Genomic DNA, 23,059 nt, shown 5'->3' with positions numbered 1-23,059 from the left:
GCCTATACTCCAAAGGCCCCAAATTTTTCACACACAAACAAGGTTTGAGTATCCATAATTTAGATCTTCTTCATTCGTTTTTAGAAAAACCTAACTCTTCTTCGACAAACACGCCCAAGGCTTAATATGTAACACCCCCAAATTACTCGCTTTTAAATAAATTATCTAGTAAATAATATTTGAGTAATTTAGGAGTATTACCGCCACGTGACTAACACGCTTTCGACAACCAACTACTAACTAACAAAATAACTTGCAGCGGAAGACTTTTAACCAAGAATAATAATACTTCTTTATTGATAAAAGTAAATATGTCTCAAAACTCAATATAAATAAAAATCCTAATCTAGTGAAGATCCCTTTCTAGTATGCTCCCATGCACATCCAAAATTCACCTGCAAAACTGCTTACCAAAAAGGTAAACAGGGCAAAGCCAAATAGGAAAAAGGAAATACGCATCAGTATAAAACTGAGTATGAAATGTACTAGATAAGTAACACATTTGTTAGTTCATAACAATTTTTCATTTTGAAAACTCCATCACCAATAATTCAAGAATAACTCTTTAAGAATAAACTATTCTCAAACACTTAATAATAATTCAAGAACAACATTTTAAGAACAAACTCTTTCCAAACACTTGAATAATAATTCAAGAATAACCTTTTAAGAAAAAATCTTTCAAACACTTGAATAATAATTCAAGAATAAACTTTTAAGAACAAACTCTTTCCAAACACTTGAATAATAATTCAAGAATAACCTTTTAAGAACAAACTCTTTCCAAACAACTTGGATTAAAAATAATCCTGAAAACAATTCCTCTTCTTATCACCCCTTCTATTTTGCTAAGTGTGCACACCCCCCAAGCTAGTCATCCCATCAAGGAGCTATATCAAGGGGTAACTATAATTGCCAACAAGTGGACTTTGAATCTCTTGATATTAATCAAGCGGAAATAATAATAATATGACTTGTAAGTCATGAATAAACCTCCTTTCCTCATAAACAATTTTTTTGAACATTCAAAGTTCATAAAAACCAATCAACCTTTCCTTGTAAAAATAATTTAATTTTCCAAAAAGGATAACAAAACTTCTATAAAAAATGATTGATAAAATCATTCCTTCTTTTCACTTCCAAGAGTAATAATAAAAATTATAACCATTTCAAACCAAATTTCTAAACCAATCCAACCATTAAATCAATAAACAACTTTCTCACATAAAACATATTTAAAAGATCTAGCTACATAACGTACCTTGATCTTGCACAAAAGTATACTAGTATCTTCACTTATTCTTATACTTGAGCTTTCTCATAACCAACCAATAAGTAATTTACCACATGAACTTAATCATGAATTTAAACATGAATGACCTATCATGAGCATAATATTTTTGAGTAAGAAATATGAAAATATTTTTCTTAAACCAAAGAAAATTGAAACTTGAATAAGAAATATAAAACTAGAATAGATAGGAAGAGAAGAAGAACTTTGAAGTAAGAGATATGATTCTTCAAAGTTTTTGTGTGGAAAAGATGACTTAAGGTATGGGTATTTATAGGAGTAGAATAGGTAGTACTTAATTTCAAAAATTAAATAGTTTGTAACCTTCACCATAAATTAGGAGATTAAACCAAGATTTGTAACCTCCATCATAAATTTGGAAGTTATAGAAACAAAACTCCCTCCAATCTCCATAAATCCCGTAGGAAATATGGCCCAAAAAAAAAATTTTTTTTTTTTTTTTTGGTTTTCAAATTTTTTTTTGACTAGGATTTAATACCAAAAGCTTAACAAATCCAATTTTGGCGCCATAATCCCGCCAAAATAATTAAAATCATGAAAATACTAAAATACCCTTTGCTTAAAATATTTATTTTAGAAATAAATATAAAATAATATTTAATTATAAATAAATACTAAAAATATGGGGTATTACAGTCTACCCCCTTAAAAGAAGTTTCGACCTCGAAACTAAGACAAAAAGTCATAATTACTTTCCAAAAGTAGATTAAAATTCAAAATCGAAGTTTCTGACTCAAATGCTGATCTCTAAAATGCATATAATGACTAAAGAATATGTTAAAATGCAATAAATATAGTAGAAGCGTGAAACTCTATCGCATTCTCCCCCCTTAAAAGGAGTTACGACCCCGTAACTCGACAACTAACCTCGGAAAACAACGTCGGATATTTCTTGCGTATATCCGCTTCAGCTTCCTATTTTCCTTCCTTAGTATGATGGTTTGACCATAAAACTTTGACTAATCTTACATCCTTAGTCTGAGTACTTCTAACTTTACTATCAAGGATTCTTACAGGTCTTTCCTCGTAAGTCAAACTATCATCTAATTCAATGGTCTCAGGTTGCAGCACATGAGACACATCCGGAATATACTTCCTTAACTGAGATATATGGAAAACATCATGGACTCGACTTAAATCATTTGGCAAATCCAACTTATATGCCACTTTCCCAGTCTTCTTTAACACCTCATATAGCCCGATATGCTTTGGACTTAACTTTTTCTTGTTCCCAAATCGCATCACCCCTTTCATTGGAGATATTTTCAACAATACATTCTCCCCAATCTGAAACTCTTCATCCCTTCGCTTCAAATCAGCATAACTCTTCAAACCTTGATCTTTTCTTGAATCACTTTCACCTCTTTTGCCGTTTCTTTGAGGAATTCGGGTCTAAGCACCATGGTTTCACTTATATCATTCCAACAGACTGGACTTCTACACTTTCAACCATATAAAGCCTCAAATGGAGCCATATCAATACTTACATGATGACTATTGTTGTAGGAAAATTCTATCAAATCCAAGAAATCCTCCCACGAACCCTAACACTCCATAACACAAGATCGCATATATCCTCTAAAGTCTGAATTGTTCATTATGTTTGCGCATCTGTAGCCGAATGAAAAGTTGTACTCATTAACAAATTAGTATCCAAAGCCTTCTGCAAATTTTGCCAAAAGTTGGACAAGAATCGTGAATCACGATCCGAAACAATGTCCTTAGGCACACCATGATATTTCACCACCCACTTCACATATGATTTAGCCAATTGATCCATCGACAAAGTATTCTTCATAGGACTGAAAGTTGCGGATTTAGTTAAACGATCTACCACTATCCAAATTGTATCATTTCCAGCCTTAGTCCTTGGTAATGCAACACACAATCCATTGATATAGAATCCCATTTCCAACTCAGAATATCCAGAGGTTGAACCTTCCCTTGCGGCCTCTTGTGCTCAAACTTGCCCTATTGGCATGTGAGACAACTAGCCACGAACTCTGCTACCTCTCACTTCATGTTTGGCCACCAGAACATTTGCTTAATGTCCTTATACAACTTATCACCACCTGGGTTACTGAATAAGGTGAGCTATGAGGTTCTTCCATTACTTTCTGCTTCAACTCTTCTCTATTACTTGGTATACACCACCTCCCCTTGAACCGAATACTTTTTTCATCGACTATATGAAAATCCGGTACCTGACCATCCTAGATCTTCTCTCGAATCTTTTCTAACTTTTTATCCTTTGATTGATCTTCCCTAATCTCATCATAGATTGAGGGTTGAACTGACAAAGAACCCAACAATTCTTCAACACCTCCTTCTTATAGTACCTCCAATGACAGTTTCTAAAACTCGACACATAACTGACTGTGCAACACCATTCATTAACTGAATTATCGACTTTCGACTCAATGCATCAACAACAACATTAACTTTCCCTTCATGATACGGGATCTCCAGATCATAATCTTTGATCAATTCCAACCACCTTCTCTGCCTCATGTTCAACTCCTTTTGAGTGTAAATATACTTTAAGCTCTTATGATCCGTGTACAACTTACACGTTTCCCCATACAAGTAGTGTCGCCATATCTTCAAAGCAAACACTATTCTAGCTAATTCAAGATCATGGATTGGATAATTCACCTCATATGGTTTTAATTGCCTAGAAGCATAAGTGATGACCTTCCGGTTCTGCATCAATACACACCCTAACCAAATTTCGAAGCATCACTATAAACATCATACTGCTGGCTTTCATCAGGTAGAGCCAAAACAGGTGTTGTAGTCAACCTTTCCTTCAACACCAAAAAAAAACTTCCTCACACTCTGGATTCCTAACAAACTTACATTTTTCTTCATCAGGCTAGTCATTGGTCTCGAGATCTTCGAGAAATCTTTTACAAATCTTTGATAGTAACCCGCTAACCCAAGGAAACTCCTTATATCATACACAGTCTTTGGTGTTGGCCACTCGCGCACCGCTTGAATCTTAGCAGGATCCACTGAAACTCCTTCCTTTGAGATAACATGTCCTAAAAATGCAACCTCATCCAACCAAAACTCACACTTAGAGAGCTTGGCGTACAACTTATGCTCTCTTAGGGTGGACAAAACTTCCCTCAAATGCAGCTCATGACTGCTCCTATCCTTCGAATATATCAAAATATCATCTATAAACACAACCACATATTTATCCAAGTATGGCCTGAAAATCCTATGCATCAAATCCATGAACACTGCAGGTGCGTTGGTCAGACCAAAGCATCACTGTGAACTCATAGTGACCATAACGCGTCCTAAATGCAGTCTTAGGAATATCACCCTCAGCAATCCTCAATTGGTGATAACCTGACCTCAAATCTATCTTCGAGAAAATCCCCGCTCCTTTCAACTGATCAAATAAATCATCTATTCTCGGAACGGATACTTATTCTTGATCGTCACATTATTCAACTCCCGATAATCAATGCACAACCTCAAACTACCATCCTTCTTTTTCACGAACAATACAGGTGCACTCCAAGGAGACGAACTAGGTTTATTACCCTTTTTCCAATAACTCCTCCAACTGAACTTTTAACTCTTTCATCTCAGCTGGAGTCATTCTATACGGAGCCTTTGAAATAGGTCCGGTTCCTGGCATCAAGTCTACGGTAAACTCAAGATCCCTAACCGCTGGCACACCCGGTATTCTTTCAGGAAACACATCAGGAAACTCAGATACGACTGGATCTCCCTATTCTCATCTTCCTTTTCAATCCTCTGAACTCCACATAAGAATAAGGACACCCCTTCTTCACTAAGATTGAATTCTCATCGCAGACACTATCTTCATTCCCTTCTCCTTCCCAAGCTTCCTATAAGTCACCCTTTCTTTCTTAGGACCGACTAAGGAACCTTCGGGCCTCACAATCAATCGAGCCTTGAATCTTCCCAACCAATCCATCCCCAAAACCACATCGAGGTCTGACAAATCAAACTCAACTAAGTCGGATGGAAAGTTCCCCCAACTATCACTAAAGGTACTTGACTATGCAACCTAGTACAATTAAACATTTCCCTGATGGCAATGCAATTTCTAATGAAATAGATACTGGACTGCTTAACTGGAGCTTTTCTATTAAAGTGCTAGAAATAAATGAATGAGATGCTCCTGAATTAAATAACACTTTTACAGACAAGGAATTAATGAAAAAGGTTCCAACTACTACCTCAGAAACATTCTCCTCAGGCGGTTCATGACGAAAATCTACCTTTAGACTATTCTCATCCCTGGTTTAACACCAGCATTGAGAAGAAGCTAACTTCTGTTGATCATTCTGAGGGCCTTACTACTCGGGTCAGGTTTGATTGCAGGTTCTCCACCAGCTTTTCTAAAGCACTTATACTCCCGATGTCCCAATTTCTGACAATAATGGCATGTCACCAAGTTGCCTTGATAATATTTTCCAGGGTATTTCTTATCACACCTTTTGTAGAAAAGTAAAGGTTCTCTCAACTTTCTTCCCATTACCTTGGTTCCCATTAGGCTTCCGACAGGGTACCTATTGTCTTTTTCAGTTGGTTAAATCCACCATTGGCTTAGGCTTCTTATCTCCACTTTGTTGGTTCCCATTGTTGTTATACTTCCTCTTTTTAGAGGAGGTCCTTCAAGCTCTCTTCCTTTAATCCCATATAAGTGAGCACTCTACCATAAATTTCATCAAGAGTCTCAAAAGTTACTCCTCCCAGCTTACTTTGGAGAGTTAAGGTTAACCCTTGCTCAAACCTTTGGGCCTTCAAAGTCTCAGATGGTACTATCTCAGGTGCAACCTCATTAACTCCAAAAATTTGCTATAATACTCATTAACAGACATAGTCCCATCCTCAATATTGTGAACTCCATAGCCTTTTGCTTCCTTAAGTACGAGGATAAAACTTAGTCCTCAAGGCTCTCTTAAACTCGTTCCACCTAAAGTCGGATCCTCTAAAAGATCATCTTTTCTTGTTTCCACCAAGGTCTGCCTCATCTCTCAAATAATAAACAACATTATTAACTCTAAGGTTTTCAGGGCACACTATGGCATCAAAAAGCTTATCAAATTCTGATCCAGTTTTCTAAGCTAGTGGGTCCTCTTTCCCATGGTAAGTCGGAGGTTTGACAGCTGCTACCCTCTTAAAGACCTCACCAAAACTTCAGTCTCACTCTGCTTGGTTTCTTGATTAGCTATCACTTGAGTGATGTTTTCAGTATCTTGCTAGCCTACTTCTAACCATAAACTTATACCTCTCCTTCTTTCTGCCATTCTCATAAATAAGGTGTTTGAGATAAATCTCAACTAACATTCATAGAATGTTGTAACTACCAAACAATTCAATAAGCATGAAGTATAACTAGTTCAAAACATAGCAATCACATACTTCATATATCATGGCCAAATATTAGGCCTTATACATAACAACTACTAGAATATTTGAGTGTATCAAAATATTCTTAAAACAATTAGCGCTTCATGGCCAAAACAAAACTATTATGTCTAGGTTACTGAAGACTTCAAACTCTGGTATGTAGTATTTCTATATAACATTCTCCAACTCATTAATGGCCATATAATCAGACTGGCCTGAGTATTTTCGAGAGGTAAAAAAAAAAATACATATAGTACTACTATTTGCTCGCCAATGCAGCATGACTCTTGCTTATCCCATACATAGGGAATAACATAAACTTTTTCCTCAACTTCCAACAAAAATCATATAACAGCAAAAAGAATTAAAATATTACAAGAACAACAACATAAAAGTAATATTAATATATGTTAATTGAAAAAAAAATATGGTCCAAAATTTGTACTAAATGCACCACTATGACTTAAAATATTTATTCAAAAATTTTAAAGTGTACTTGATTTCAAGATATAGCATAGCCAAGGTGATTATAGCTCCCAGGTAAGGAAGTTACCCACAGCGTCGGGGAGAGCCTTCCTAATCCTAGACAGAGCTTGTCACCCCAACATATCTACATCCTTCATCTTTTCAAATAAAAAAAATATAAATATATATATACCTTTTAGTGGTACTAGCAAGAAGCAAGATACATCTATACAAAATTGTAAAAAAAAAAAAAAATTGAACTTAACAAAAACAATTTAGAATGCAATTGCGAAACTCTATATGCCCATCTTATGTCTACCCATCAATTTTAATGTTCAACTTTGATCTTTTCAAGACCTGAAAAACTGATACCACTTTGTAACACCCCCAAATTACTCGCTTTTAAACACTAGTACAGAATAGGTGATTTGCGTCGGATGTGAGGCGCCTATTTGCGTCGGACTTCAGTGCGACGCCAAAGCCCTCGACGCAAATGACTCAGAAACAATTTGCGTCGTATGTGAAAACGACGCACATGGTTCAGCTATTTGCGTCGCACTCGTATACGATGCGACGCAGATGGTTATCCCAGGCCAGTACTCAGAGGATAATGTGCGTCGCACATAGCCTAAGGTGCGACGCACATTAGTGATTTGCGTCGCACCTCGGGCTATGTGCGACGCAAATTAGTATTTTAATTAAAAAAAAAATTATTTTTAGACCTAGAATATATGCAAAGATAATTTCGTTGAACTGACCCAAAAAAACAAATATAACAAATACTAAATCAAAATAACAGATCTGAGAATAACAATAAAACAAATACAACAGATGAAAACAAAGTGAACAAAAATACAACAAACAATCCAACATCATCAATTCTAAAAGGCGAAAATAACGAATGTACAACAGATTAAATAACAGAAGCGAATACAATTCAAAATTCGAATAAATATGTACAAAATAAAGAATAAAAAACAACAAAGAAATTGAGAAAAGAAGCGTGTAAATCTGAAAAAAAGGGAAAATACATCGATGAATTGAGCGAAAAATCCTAAAAAACAAATCTCTCAAGAGTTAATGTAATACAACAACTAAAAATCCTAAAAACCTGAGAATGAGCGAAAAATTTTTGTCGATGACATCTGAAAACATCTCTGTGTACATAGATCTCAAAACAGCAACAAAAATTTTGATGAACATAACCAGCAACGGTGGGGTTGTGTAGAAAATTTTCTGGAACAGAACACCGAACGTACAACAACGAGTGCGACGATGAGGAGAGAGAAAAGAGTGCGACGATGAGGAGAGAGAAAAGAGTGCGACGAAATTGATGAGTGCGGCGATGAGGACAACGAACGAACCTGAAACTGATGAGTGCGGCGATGAGGACAAATGAACGAACCTGAAACTGATGAGTGCGGCGATGAGACTGAAGAATTAGGAGGGAGAGAGGAGATTAAAGTTTTTAGGAGGGAGGGAGGGAGGGAGCGGGATCTAGGGTTAGGGAGTGAAGGCTGATGAGAGTGAGAAAATGGAGGGAGTGAAGGCTGAGAGAACGGCCGAAATGGAGTGAGAAAGTGAGGGAGTGGGCGGGATCTAGGGTTAGAAACGCAAAGTGGGCCTTTTATATGTTGGGAGCCTATCTGCGTCGCACTCCAGCCCATGCGACGCACTATCATTTTTTTTTTTATTTTAAGCCCAACACATCTGCGTCGCAGGATTTATTCGTCCGACGCAAATTCACTTTTTGCAACGCACCTATATGACGTGCGACGCAAATAGGGCCTCGACATTTTTGTGAGTAGTTGTTTTGCGTCGCACTCTGGCTTCCATGCGACGCAAAATCACTTTTTGCGACATTTCCGTTTTAGTGCGACGCACATAGGGGGACGCAAATCGTCTTTTTTTTACTAGTGAAATAAATTATCTAGTAAATAATATTTGAGTAATTTAGGAGTATTACCGCCACGTGACTAATACGCTTTCGGCAACCAACTACTAACTAACAAAATAACTTGCAGTGGAAGACTTTTAACCAAGAATAATAATACTTCTTTATTGATAAAAGTAAATATGTCTCAAAACTCAATATAAATAAAAATCCTAATCTAGTGAAGATCCCTTTCTAGTATGCTCCCATGCACATCCAAAATTCACCTGCAAAACTGCTTACCAAAAAGGTAAACAGGGCAAAGTCAAATAGGAAAAAGGAAATACGCATCAGTATAAAACTGAGTATGAAATGTACTAGATAAGTAACACATTTGTTAGTTCATAACAGTTTTTCATTTTGAAAACTCCATCACCAATAATTCAAGAATAACTCTTTAAGAATAAACTATTCTCAAACACTTAATAATAATTCAAGAACAACATTTTAAGAACAAACTCTTTCCAAACACTTGAATAATAATTCAAGAATAACCTTTTAAGAACAAAATCTTTTCAAACACTTGAATAATAATTCAAGAATAAACTTTTAAGAACAAACTCTTTCCAAACACTTGAATAATAATTCAAGAATAATCTTTTAAGAACAAACTCTTTCCAAACAACTTGGATTAAAAATAATCATGAAAACAAATTCCTCTTCTTATCACCCCTTCTATTTTGCTAAGTGTGCACACCCCCCAAGCTAGTTATCCCATCACAGAGCTATATCAAGGGGTAACTATAATTGCCAACAAGTGGACTTTGAATTTCTTGATATTAATCAAGCGGAAATAATAACAATATGACTTGTAAGTCATGAATAAACCTCCTTTCCTCATAAACAACTTTTGAACATTCAAAGTTCATAAAAACCAATCAACCTTTCCTTGTAAAAATAATTTAATTTTCCAAAAAGATAACAAAACTTCTATATAAAAATGATTGATAAAATCATCCCTTCTTTTCACTTCCAAGAGTAAATAATAAAACATTGTAACCATTTCAAACCAAATTTCTAAACCAATTCAACCATTAAATCAATAAACAACTTTATCACATAAATCATATTTCAAAAGATCTAGCTACATAACGTACCTTGATCTTGCACAAAAGTATACTAGTATCTTCACTTATTCTTATACATACTTGAGCTTTCTCATAACCAACCAATAAGTAATTTACCAATGGACTTAATCATGAATTTAAACATGAATGACCTATCATGAGCATAATATTTTTGAGTAAGAAATATGAAAATATTTTTCTTAAACCAAAGAAAATTGAAACTTGAATAAGAAATATAAAACTAGAATAGATAGGAAGAGAGAGAAGAACTTTGAAGTAAGAGATTATAGATTCTTCAAAGTTTTTGTGTGGAAAAGATGGCTTAAGGTATGAGGTATTTATAGGAGTAGAATAGGTAGTACTTAATTTCAAAAATTAAATAGTTTGTAACCTTTACCATAAATTAGGAGATTAAACCATGATTTGTAACCTCCAACATAAATTTGGAAGTTATAAGAAACCAAAACTCCCTCCAATCTCCATAAATCCCGTAGGAAAATATGGCCCAAAAAAAAAAATTTTTTTTTTTTTTTTTTTGGTTTTCAAATTTTTTTATGACTAGGATTTAATACCAAAAGCTTAACAAATCCAATTTTGGAGCCATAATCCCGCCAAAATAATTAAAAATCACTGAAAATACTAAAATATCCTTTGTTTTAAATATTTATTTTAGAAAATAAATATAAAATAAATATTTAATTACGTAAATAAATACTAAAAAATATGAGGTATTACATAATATTCTTGATTCGACACATCAAACCCTAAATCGAGTTGGTCAGGAGTGTTTGGGACAACCAGGTCTGAATTTTCCAACTCAAGAAGGGGGGATTTGATATGGAGTGTATGGTAATGAGTTCATGGGCATCAATCTTCTCTGATGAGCCATAATTTATGGTGAGAGCAAAATGAGAGAGAGTTTCAAAAAATTATGGGTATAAGGACAGTAAGTCAGTAAGAGAGAGACACACACACACACTTAGATGAGGAGAGAGGAATAATGCGAAGGGTTAAAGAGGGGTGTAAATGTAGGAATGGACCGAGAAACTCCATTAATAGGGGGTGGGTGGTTGTTAAGGAAATCTAGAGAGGGTTTCTTTATGGGGAAATGAAGCTGGTTACGTTAATGGAGAGTAATTAGGGGATAAATATCTGCTAAAAGTACCTTAATGATTGGTAAAAGTAATATACAATATACTTTTTGGTGGGCTAAGTAGACCAAATAAGGGAAGTTGAACCAATGTAGCAAATAAAAGAGCAACCCTTTATGGAAAAATGAAACAGATAAAATCACGCAAAGGGAGTATTACAACAACAACTAAAAAACAACATGTTTAAATGCATATGTCTTTAGTCGTTTCGGTGCTCGAGTAAGAGCATCCACCACCATGAACAAAAAAAAATTCAAACACCTATGTCTGCAACTTTCTATCTCATCATCCACAAAAAATCGTGCTGCTGGCTCATGACCAAATTCCCAAAATCATCCCACCCATGACATAAAAAAAAAGTTTATCAGTTTTCTCTCTAAGACTTTTTGATTTGTTGAAGTAGTTTTTCAAACTATTGCAAAATGGATATCATTTTATAGATCTAAAAAAATGACCATTGATTATTTTTTTATTTTTCTAATTTAATTTTTATGTTTTGAAATATAGTCATTTTAAATTGGCAAATACATTTTGCTACATAATTTTCCGCCACTTGGTGCGGCCCCTTCTCTCATGACATAATTTTTTTTTGTTCACCATGTGACGAATTTCTTGGTTGGTCACAATATGACCAAACATATTTTGCAAGTTGTTAATCATTGGAGTGAATTTTGTTTTGTTTTTGATCCATGAACTAATTTCATATTATGGTAGTGGATGTTCTAATGGGGTAACTTAGTTGATTGCTGATATTATTATGTGCGCGTTCTCTCCAACTTATTGGCCCTGAACTTATCATAACTGAACTTATTGAACTTGAACTGAACTTATTGAAACTTATTAAATCTTATTGGACCTGATTCAACTTATTGGACCTGATTGAACCTGATTGGAACTTATTGGACCTGATTGGAACTTATTGACCTGATTGAAACTTATTAGACCTTATTGGCCCTGATTGAAACTTAATAGACCTTCTTGGACCTGATTCAAACTTATTTGACCTTATTAGACAAAAAAATTAATAATTAATAAAATAAATATTACCCCTAACGTAAATACTACCCCTCAAAATTTATTATGAAGTAATAATTACTAAAATTCATCTTTTAAAAAATAATTATTATTAATTATCTCTTATGATAATTAATTTAACAAAAAAAATTTACTATTTATATATTTGCCTATACATAACTTTCACCACTAATATATCTAATAGTCTTGTTTTAATTTTATAAAGCACTAGTAGAAAATCAAAAGTTGATTAACATTTATTGCTAACAAGTTAAAATTGGCACATATGAAATTAAAAAATTTCACTCCACTTTGATTTACTTGAAGGTAGTAGAATGCATTAACTCCTTATCTCTCACTCTACTTTCATCTCTCACTTGTTACTTGTACCCAATTACATATTATGCATTATATTATTATAAAGGAGGGAGAAAAAAAAGAAAAAAAAAAAGAGAAAAAAATCTCGTATATCACCATAGCCAAAAACGTATTGATTGTAAAGGATGATGTAGAAGATGAAGAAAGATACTCCGATGAAGAAAGATACCCCGGTGATGATAATGAAGCAATCAATTGATAACATTTATATCTTTCATTGTTATTAGTAACGAAAACATGTTATCTCTAGTTATTTAAATACGAATTGCAAATATTGTAATTATAATGATTATTATTGTTAACCTTAATTATTTGACCATGATTATAATATTATTTAATAATAATATAATAAGCTAATAGTAATATGAATAGTCAAATAATAGACAGTAATACAACTATAATACTATACATTGTGGTACTTTAACAAAAAAGTCTAATAATAACATAATCAGCTAATAGTAATATGAATAATAAAATAATAGACAATAATACAAATATTTAATAAAATAATAGACACCAATACAAGTATTACTCTATATAATCATCGTGGTACTTTAATTAAAATTCTGATAATAACATAATCAGCTAATAGTGATATGAAATTATGAATAATAAAATAATAGACAATAATACAAATGTTTATTGAACATTGACTATTTGGACCTTATGGACCTGATTAGACCTGTTTGGAACTTATTGGACCTTATTAGACTTGATTGAAACTTATTACACCTGATTGGAACTTATTGCACCTGATTGAAACTTATTGGACCTTATTAGACCTAATTGGAACTAGCTTATTGTCCTGATTGGACCTTATTGCAACTTATCTGAATTTATCTGAACTTATTGGACCTGAAATTTAATTTTTTAATTAAGTTGAGGAGAACCATAAGCTACGAGAAGAAAAAGTTGCAAAATTGGTTCTTTACAACACAATTTCTGAGACATAAGTTCAACCATAAGCTACGAGAACTTATTGGACCTGAAATTTAATTTTTTAATTAAGTTGAGGAGAACCATAAGCTACGAGAAGAAAAAGTTGCAAAATTGGTTCTTTACAACACAATTTCTGAGACATAAGTTCAACAAATGCAAAATTTATATAGAAAAAGAATAGAACACAAACATCAATCACTCACACAAAATCATAACTCGTACCACATGATGATGCAAAGAGACCAACGGTTAACAAGGTGACACAAACTATCAAACAAAGGCCTAATCAAAGAGCAACAACAACCATGGCATCAAATTCAAAGAAAAACTGGGTCTCAGTTAAATATCACTTGTCAAATACACCAACCCTTTTTCAGCCAAACCCTACTGCCCTCCCTTTGAAAGTTCTTTGTCCTTCCAACTCTTTCTTCTTTCTTTCTTTCTCTCTCCTCTTCTCTTCCTTCATTACTACTTCTCCTTCTCATACTTTTTATGATTCATCTTCTTCTCCAACTTGAAAGCTTAATTAATTGACATTTTCAGAACATCAAAGAAAAAAGAGAGAAAAAAAATGGGGAGAGGAAAAATTGAGATAAAGAGGATAGAAAATTCAACCAACAGACAAGTAACTTACTCAAAGAGAAAAAATGGGATCATAAAAAAAGCTACTGAAATCACTGTTCTTTGTGATGCTAAAGTTTCTGTTGTTATCTTTGCTAACAATGGAAAAATGCATGCTTATAATAGCCCTTCTACCTCGTACGTACTCTACCATATCTTTTCATTTTACTATCTCCGTCCTAATTTAGTTGTCACGTTACTAGTTCAATTATATTATTAATCTTGTTCTTTTTTTTTTGTGAAGAGTGGAAGATATATTGAACGAATACCAAAATAAATCAGGGACGTTTCTTTGGGATGCTAAGCATGAAGTGGGTTTGATAATTATTTCAATTTCCTTTCTAAAATACTACAATTTTCTTTCTCCTTAAATGCATGCATGATATTTTTCTTTTGTTCATCTAGTTTTAGGATGTGCAGTGTTCTTCAGAGGATCTGATATGATAAAAGGGTTTTTTTTAATTGGAGTTTTGAAAAATATGCAACACAAATAGAAAAATTCATCATTTGAACAGATCTATATATGGGCTGACCTTCAGTTGTTTATGGGATTTTAGGCAAAAATGGAAAGCTATGCCCTAGATCTGTAAGCTTGTTATATGTTAATTGTTAGTATATGTTACAGACTGTAGATCTAGCTGTTACTGTTACTTCTTTGATTTTTTTCTATTCAATCTTTCACTATACCCAGATCTAAACAAGTCCAACAAAAACTCAAATATTTTCATGTTTCTGTTATGCTTTATTCACTGTAAACATTTTTTTAGGGTCATTCATAAGCCATAATCACTCATAACCCTGAAGCTATGAGATTATATATTGGAGTATAGTTAATTGCGCAACAAAAAATATATTATAGTCTTAATTATAAACCACGGATGTCTTGGCCTAGTGGTTAAGATTGAGGTGCTGTGAACAATAGGTGACAAGTTTGAAGCCCCCTTCTCCTTCTTTGTATTTTGTACTGACTTCGTGGTTCATATGGATTAAAAAAAAACTTAATTATACTCAAATTTATTGCTTGGTTTTTTAGGGGAACAAATTTATTATAGTCTTAAATATATTTAAAATAAATCTTGCTGGTGCGAATTTAAGTTCTAATTCTTGTATCTTTCTTTTGTTCGAATTTTTATAGAATATGTTTATTTCTATTGGGAATGTTTCTTGTTGGTGGGAATATTGGTGGGAGTAAATGAGTTCGTAGAAAATTTGTAACAAATATAAAATATTTACTAAATATTGTACATTTTTTAATATATGCCCATCTTTATTGGAGATTTTTTTTTAAAAAAAATGTATTGTTTTTATAATTGGTGAAAATATGGTTTATGGACATATATTAATGTAATCGTGGATGTAAATGTTTGACTCACAGAACCTCAAGAATGAGATAGATCGAATTAAGAAAGAGAATGACGACATGCGGATAGAGCTCAGGTAAGAGAATATATATAGAACATCTTATCATTATATCATATGCTAATTATTATTGCATAATTGTATCATAAACTATTTAGCATATTAAAGAAGAAAAACAAGATATATTTGATCTTTTGCATATATTATTTTAGGCACTTGAGTGGGGAGGATATTGGATCTTTACAATACCCAGATCTACAACGACTAGAAGATGCGCTTGAAAATGGTGTTAGTAGCATTCGCGACAGGCAGGCAAGTTCGATCCTAATTTAAATACTACCTCTGTGTAATATTATTTGTAACGATTAGACATTTTTTACTCACATTTTATGTCAAGTCGTTGCAAATAATATAAAACGGAGATAGTACTTAAGATTTCATAAAATTATAACTATTAATTATTTTTTTGATTTTTTAAATATATTTCACTTATTAATTTCTCTCTTTTGACAGGCGGAAATTCACAAGATGCTCGAAAAGAATGTATGCCTACTTACTCTTTTTGCATAGGCTTTTACAATATATAATTGGCGTAGTGGCTGTAAATTAGTTATTCTAGGCTAACTTAATTTTTGAAACATTTTCAGCAGAGGATGCTTGAGGAGGAAAATTACCAGCTCAATTACATGTTGGTATGTAAATCATTTTCCATAATGCGTCCCATAAATGCTATATACAGCAAAAAAAAAAATTAAATACAACAAAACATGTTAAAATGTAGCAAAACAACCCATCCTCCTCAATTTATCTCATTGAGTAGCTAAATTTTGTGGAGAAGCCACGACGACATCAATCTGCTTGTGCAATTGTATATAGCTAGTAATACTAATGAGTTAGCTAATTTGTTAGTTATTCAAACTCAACTCGGAATTTTCATGAGTCCAAAAAAACTCATGAATACACTCGAAATATATACTATTTAAGTCATATCATTAAATTTTGAATTGAAAATAATAATGGTGAAGCTCAATTATTTTTTTTGACAAGAAGTTAGTTTTGATGAAGTCATAAAATTTCGGAGTATGTGTTAGTTATAAATTTCAAACTCTTAGAATTTTAAGTTAAGTACAAACTTTAATCTTGAAAGTTTTTTCAGACTGACTTCGCTTTAACTAAGTGTTACACATCAGTTACACGCACCAAGTTTTAGCTCAATTCCACTGGTTATTGAATCCTATCCCCTAAATGAATTGTTTTGACCAACTTTAATATAGTTATATGTTGTCTAACACTCAAGAAAGTAAGTAAACCTAACCAAAGTCTCATACACTCAAGAAAATAAGTCTCATATATATATATATATATATATATATATATATATATATATAATATATATATATATATTATACACTCCGTTCTTTTTTAGTTGCAACGTTTGACAAATTGCACTATTCATGTTCTCTTATTTGACCACATTTATTGATTTAAAACAAAATATAGTCATGTGGGGTCTTATTTGATTCGTTTCGATGTAAGCTTTCATAATATCAAATTTTTATAATTTTTACTTACATACAATTAGAGATAATACGATTTGAAATTGTACATTGGCAAGCGTGAAAGTCAAAACGTTGCATAAATAAAAACAGAGGTAGTATATATAATTTATATATATAATATATAATATATATATATATATATATATATATATTCAAAGTAGAAAGTGGAGAGATTAATGAGAAATGGAGACAGTACATCTCAAAGTCTCAACTCTCAGACTTGCCATCTTACCCCACTTAAAATTATAATATTTATATGTTGTAGGTTTTGGCTTTGGAGCTAACTTCAATATGCATAGACATGGCCACTTGGCCAGTCTAGAACTAGTTGAAACAAGTTGTACTTTAGCATTTCTCTTGGTATCACTCCTTTTGTCCATTGGAAATTTGCTATTAGCTTTTGACATAAAAATTAAAAAAAATATTGATAATTGATTAAATGATTAATAGTGGATAAGAAAAGGGAATATGAAAAATGATCTAATATACATAAAGGGACTTTTACCTGATAAAAAATGAGGGTTGTTTTATAGCCTATCCTAAAATACAACGGGAATAATACATTCAAATAAATTAATTGTCAATAATCTATTGGAATCCCTACGATGATATAAGGTATATAGGACACAAATAAAATATAAGATTTCTAATATCAAAAGCTATGCTCTTGAAAAGAATTTTGTGTAGAAATATGCCTTAAGCATTTTGGTATATGTAGTTGAGTATACAATTTCTGTTTTGGGTTCAATTTAGGTCAATTCTGTTTAATTAGCTTTGATAGTGAGAATATGTTAATATTCTCTTGATGTATATTCTGTAGATATTATTGTTTAGCAATTATCTTTTGTATATCTTTTAGATATTAGTTTGTACATCTATATATATTCAATTAATGAAATCACTCCAATTAAGGAGATTATCATTATCTCACATGGTATCAGATTTCTCTTAAGGAAATTCTTTTTCCTTCCTCCTAGGGCCGGCTGTGTTAGGTTTCCTCCACCTACCTTCACGTCTTCCGCCATGCCAGCCACCGAGGTCAACCCTCCTCCCCCTCCTCCACCTCCCCCTTCTTCTTCTTCTTCTCAACCTGCCTTTCACATCACCAACATCCGTAACTTTATTCCATCACCCTTGATCGAGAATCTGCCCAATATGCTGCTTGGGTCGAATTCTTCACCATCCATGCGTGTGCCTATAACGTGCTCGATCATGTGGACCCTACTGTGCCACGTCCCAAGGACCTTGATGATCTCACATGGAAACGCCTTGATGCATCTGTCAAGCAATGGATTTATGGCACGATTCATGAGGACCTCATCTACACCATCATGAAACCCGGCGCCACGACTCTTGAATTATGGAAAAGCTTGGAGGATATTTTCCATGATAATAAAACCACACGTGCTGTCTACCTTGAAGAACAGTTCTCATCTCTTCGTCTTGAAAATTTCGCCAACATGGCTGAATATTGCAAACAGATTAAGGTTGTTGCTGATCAACTTTCGAATGTCGGTAACCCCGTCACGGATCAAAAGATGGTGCTACAATTAATCTCTGGCCTCACTAAGGGTGAATATGACACTATTGCCACTACGATTCAGCAGTCCGACCCTCTATCGCGGTGGCAAGGGTAAAGGTCGGGGTGGTAATGGTAATGGTCATGGCATTCCCGTTAGTGGTTTTGGACACACAACAACCCCTTCCCCTCATCCTCCCTTCCACCTTAAAAATGTTCTTGTAGCCCCGGACATAATTAAGAATCTCATTTCAGTTCGAAAATTTACTAGTGACAACTCCATATCTGTTGAATTTGACCCATTTGGTTTTTCTGTGAAGGACCTCCGAACGGGGATCATTCTTACGAGATGCAGTAGTACGGGGGACCTCTATCCCTTCTCTTCCGTCTCTCAAGCCCACGGCCAACCTCATCAAGCCTTTACTTCCATCTCTTCCTCCACCTGGCATCATCGTCTTGGTCATCCCGACAATCATGTGTTTAATCATCTTCGGACTAAGAATTTATTTCATGTAATAAGGAGTTTGATACTCAGTTTTGTTATTCTTGTCCTCTAGCTAAGCATGTTAAACTTCCGTTTAAGTCTTCTATGACTGTTACTTTTTCCCCGTTTGATATTATTCATGCTGATCTATGGACCTCCCCTGTTACAAGTAAATTCGGCCATAAATACTATTTGGTGTTGTTAGATGATTTTTCTCACTTTGTCTGGGTCTATCCTCTCAAACTTAAATCTCAAGTTTTCGCCACATTCCTAAAATTTCGCACTTATATTCACACTCAATTTGAAAAAAATATCAAAGCCTTTCAATGTGATAATGGTCGTGAATTTGACAATGCTCCGTTTCACCAATTTTGTGATGATCATGGCATGGTTTTCCGCTTCTCTTGCCCATACACGTCCTCTCAAAATGGCAAAGCTGAACGCATGATTCGCACACTTAATAATATAGTTCGTACTCTTCTCTTCCAAGCCTCTCTTCCCCCTTCATTTTGGGCTTATGCATTAGTCCATGTTGCCTTTTTGCTTAATATATTGCCCACCAAAACTCTCCATAGTAAAACTCCCACTGATGTGCTATATCATCGCTCTCCTTCCTATGACCATCTTCGGGCCTTCGGGTGTCTCTGCTTTCCTAATCTCTCCTCCACCATCCCTCACAAATTGGCACCTCGAACCACTCCTTGTGTCTTTCTCTGCTTCCCTAGTAACCACCGTGGCTACTTGTGTTTTGACCTCTCCTCTAACAAAACACTCATCTCCCGTCATGTTACTTTTCACGAGACCGAATTTCCCTTTGCCAATCTCACTAAATACAAAAATACGGATTATGGATTTCTTGACCATGAACCCATTCTCCCCCCATTTCTTCTGCCTCACAAAGAGCCCAGCCCAAATTCTCCTTTAATTCGCCCTCTTTCTGGGCCGCGCGCTGACCCGCAGCAGCCTGCCTCCGATCCACTCCTTCGCGTGGGCCTGCTCTCACTGCTGCCCACGAGCAGCCCGCTCCGTCTCCCCCTAGCTCACCCGGGCCTCCCCTTCTTCACTCCCACAGACCGAGTCCCAGCCCTCCTATCTCTCCTCCACATGCCGCCAACCCCCCTCTCATCTCTAGCCCACAAATGATGACCCGTTCCCGCCACGGTATTTTTAAACCAAAACAGCCCATTAATATGCTTACCCAACATGTTTCTCCTATTCCCAAAAATCCTAAACTAGCCCTCCAGGACCCTAATTGGCATGCCGCCATGACTGAGGAATTTACTGCTCTTACTAAACAGGACACTTGGGAACTTGTTCCGAGACCGGAAGGAGTTAACATTATTCGTTGCATGTGGTTGTTTCGTCATAAGTACAGGGACACAGGTGATCTTGAGCGCTATAAAGCGCGTTTGGTGGCTAACGAAAAATCTCAGCAGGTTGGGATCGATTGTGATGAGACCTTCAGTCCGGTGGTCAAACCGGCCACCATCCGGACCGTTTTGAGTATTGCTATGGGTAAGAAATGGCCTATTCATCAGCTGGACGTCAAAAATGCTTTCCTTCATGGCTCTCTTCAGGAAACTGTCTACATGCATCAACCCCCTGGGTTTGTGGATCCTCATGCACCATCTTATGTTTGCCGCTTGCGCAAGTCTCTTTATGGGCTAAAGCAAGCTCCTCGGGCTTGGTATCAGCGGTTTGCTCAGTATCTCTTGCATATTGGCTTCACCTGCAGCACTAGTGACACCTCTCTCTTTATCTATCACTCTGGTGTTCATACTGCTTACCTATTGTTATATGTAGATGACATTGTTTTGACAGCTTCTTCTGACAGTCTTCGTGATCGTATCATTTCGCTTCTCACGCGGAATTTGCCATGACTGATCTAGGCAACCTGAGCTATTTTCTTGGCATCTCAGTACAACGCACTCCTTACAGTATGTTTCTCTGTCAGAAGAAGTATGCTGAGGAAATTATTCATCGTGCTAGTATGCAAAACTGCAAACCTGCTGCTACTCCTGTTGATACTAACTCCAAGCTCAGTGCTGACGTTGGTCCACTCATCTCGGACCCTACTCTTTACAGGAGCCTTGCTGGGGCCCTTCAGTACCTCACCTTCACTCGTCCTGACATTGCCTATGCCGTTCAGCAGGTGTGCCTCTTCATGCATGCCCCTCGGGACCCGCATTTTAACGCTCTTAAGCGTATTATCCGGTACGTTAAAGGCACTATGGATCTTGGTCTTCATCTGTACCCCTCTGCTCCTACTCGTTTGGTCACATATACTGATGCCGATTGGGGCGGCTGTCCTGACACTCGACGATCCACATCAGGCTATTGTGTTTTTCTCGGGGATAACCTTGTTTCATGGTCGGCTAAACGCCAACCCACTCTCTCCAGGTCGAGTGCTGAGGCTGAGTATCGTGGCGTTGCCAATGTTGTTGCTGAGTCTTGCTGGCTTCGAAACCTCCTCCTTGAGCTTCGGTGTCCTTTGCGCAAGGCCACCATCGTCTATTGTGATAACATTTCCGCTATCTACCTTTCACATAATCCAGTTCATCACCAGCGTACTAAACATATTGAGATGGATATTCATTTTGTTCGCGAAAAGGTAGCTCTCGGTCATGTTCGAGTGCTTCATGTCCCCTCTGCGTTTCAATATGCCGACATCTTCACCAAGGGACTCCCTCGACAGTTATTTCTTGACTTCAGATCCAGTCTGAGTGTTCATCCTCCTCCCGCTCCGACTGAGGGGGTGTGATAGTGAGAATATGTTAATATTCTCTTGATGTATATTATGTAGATATTATTGTTTAGCAATTATCTTTTGTATATCTTTTAGATATTAGTTTGTACATCTATATATATTCAATTAATGAAATCACTCCAATTAAGGAGATTATCATTATCTCACAAGCTTATTAGTAGGGTACTATATTGACCCTATAACTAACCTCTCCAAAACCTAATAAAATTAGTTCTCCAAGTTGTATGAACGTGGCTAACAACTTGTTAATGAATCACTTTAAATCCTTAAGTCAATTGTTTATTCATTGTTTGTCTCATTAATTATTTTTGTCTTAACATTTTTGTCAATCACTAACATAGGCAATAATTGTTCCAGTTGATCTCAAATGTCCCTTTCGCGAATTTATGCCTTAGCTAATAGTTTTGGTTAGTGTTTGCCAAAGATGAATCGTCAGCAAGTTCAGATAACATATGATTTAGCTAAAATCTGTGCTCAAACTTGTTCAAGATTCATGACAAGCTTATTGTAGTTTCTTTTATGTCCACCATTGTCAAAAAAGAAAAAGAAAAAACATAGGCAATAATTTATTTTTTATTCTAAAAAATTCTTATATTTTAAAAAGAAGTAAGATGTTGCATTGTCATGTACTCCCAATGTCCGAATGAAATTAAATTCCATCTTAATGTTATCTATTGATTATTGAATTAGTACTGTATTATGACCATTGAATCCGGAGTTCCGGACTAGGTCTAAAACACCATAAAGTTTACACTATATCATAAAGTGCTATAACAATGAATGGTTTCCTTATATAGAGTTTTGCATGCATTCTGTTACATATTTACAGCACAAACAAGAAAACGAACTCATGGATGGAGGAAGCATAAGCAGAGCAGAAATGGATGGTGGTGTTCGCAATATTCCACAAGATCAGAGAGACTATAATTACCATAATCCTTTTGGTTTCCGAGTGCAACCAATGCAACCCAACCTACAAGATAGGGTGTAAACTGATAAACTCGTTCAATTGCTGCTGCTAAAGGCAATTGATATCTTACTATTATTAAGTTTGTCATTTGTAATAATTGAAGGTTGTTGCCTTGAGCATA

The 23,059-nt window shown here is 35.0% G+C and overlaps 1 protein-coding gene across 1 annotated transcript; it reads left to right on the top strand.

Annotated features, from left to right (window-relative positions):
- Positions 1–14,215: 14,215 nt before the first annotated feature.
- Positions 14,216–22,959, top strand: LOC104893243 (agamous-like MADS-box protein MADS9). The gene is made up of 7 exons (XM_010679351.4): positions 14,216–14,418; positions 14,525–14,591; positions 15,656–15,717; positions 15,852–15,951; positions 16,153–16,182; positions 16,287–16,331; positions 22,798–22,959. The coding sequence occupies exons 1-7, from the start codon at positions 14,231–14,233 to the stop codon at positions 22,957–22,959; spliced, it is 654 nt and encodes a 217-aa protein (XP_010677653.1). The 5' UTR covers positions 14,216–14,230.
- Positions 22,960–23,059: the final 100 nt, after the last annotated feature.

The sequence above is a fragment of the Beta vulgaris genome, chromosome 1 (genome assembly GCF_026745355.1).
Source record: "Beta vulgaris subsp. vulgaris cultivar EL10 chromosome 1, EL10.2, whole genome shotgun sequence".
Taxonomy (NCBI): domain Eukaryota; kingdom Viridiplantae; phylum Streptophyta; class Magnoliopsida; order Caryophyllales; family Amaranthaceae; genus Beta; species Beta vulgaris.
This window is presented reverse-complemented; position numbering and strand designations above follow the sequence as displayed.

Coding starts and splice junctions, on each gene's coding strand:
- LOC104893243 (XM_010679351.4), top strand. CDS start 14,231: ATGGGGAGAGGAAAAATTGAGATAAAGAGGATAGAAAATTCAACCAAC. Junction 16,183..16,286: donor ACAAGATGCTCGAAAAGAAT/GTATGCCTACTT, acceptor AAACATTTTCAG/CAGAGGATGCTTGAGGAGGA. Junction 16,332..22,797: donor ACCAGCTCAATTACATGTTG/GTATGTAAATCA, acceptor ACATATTTACAG/CACAAACAAGAAAACGAACT.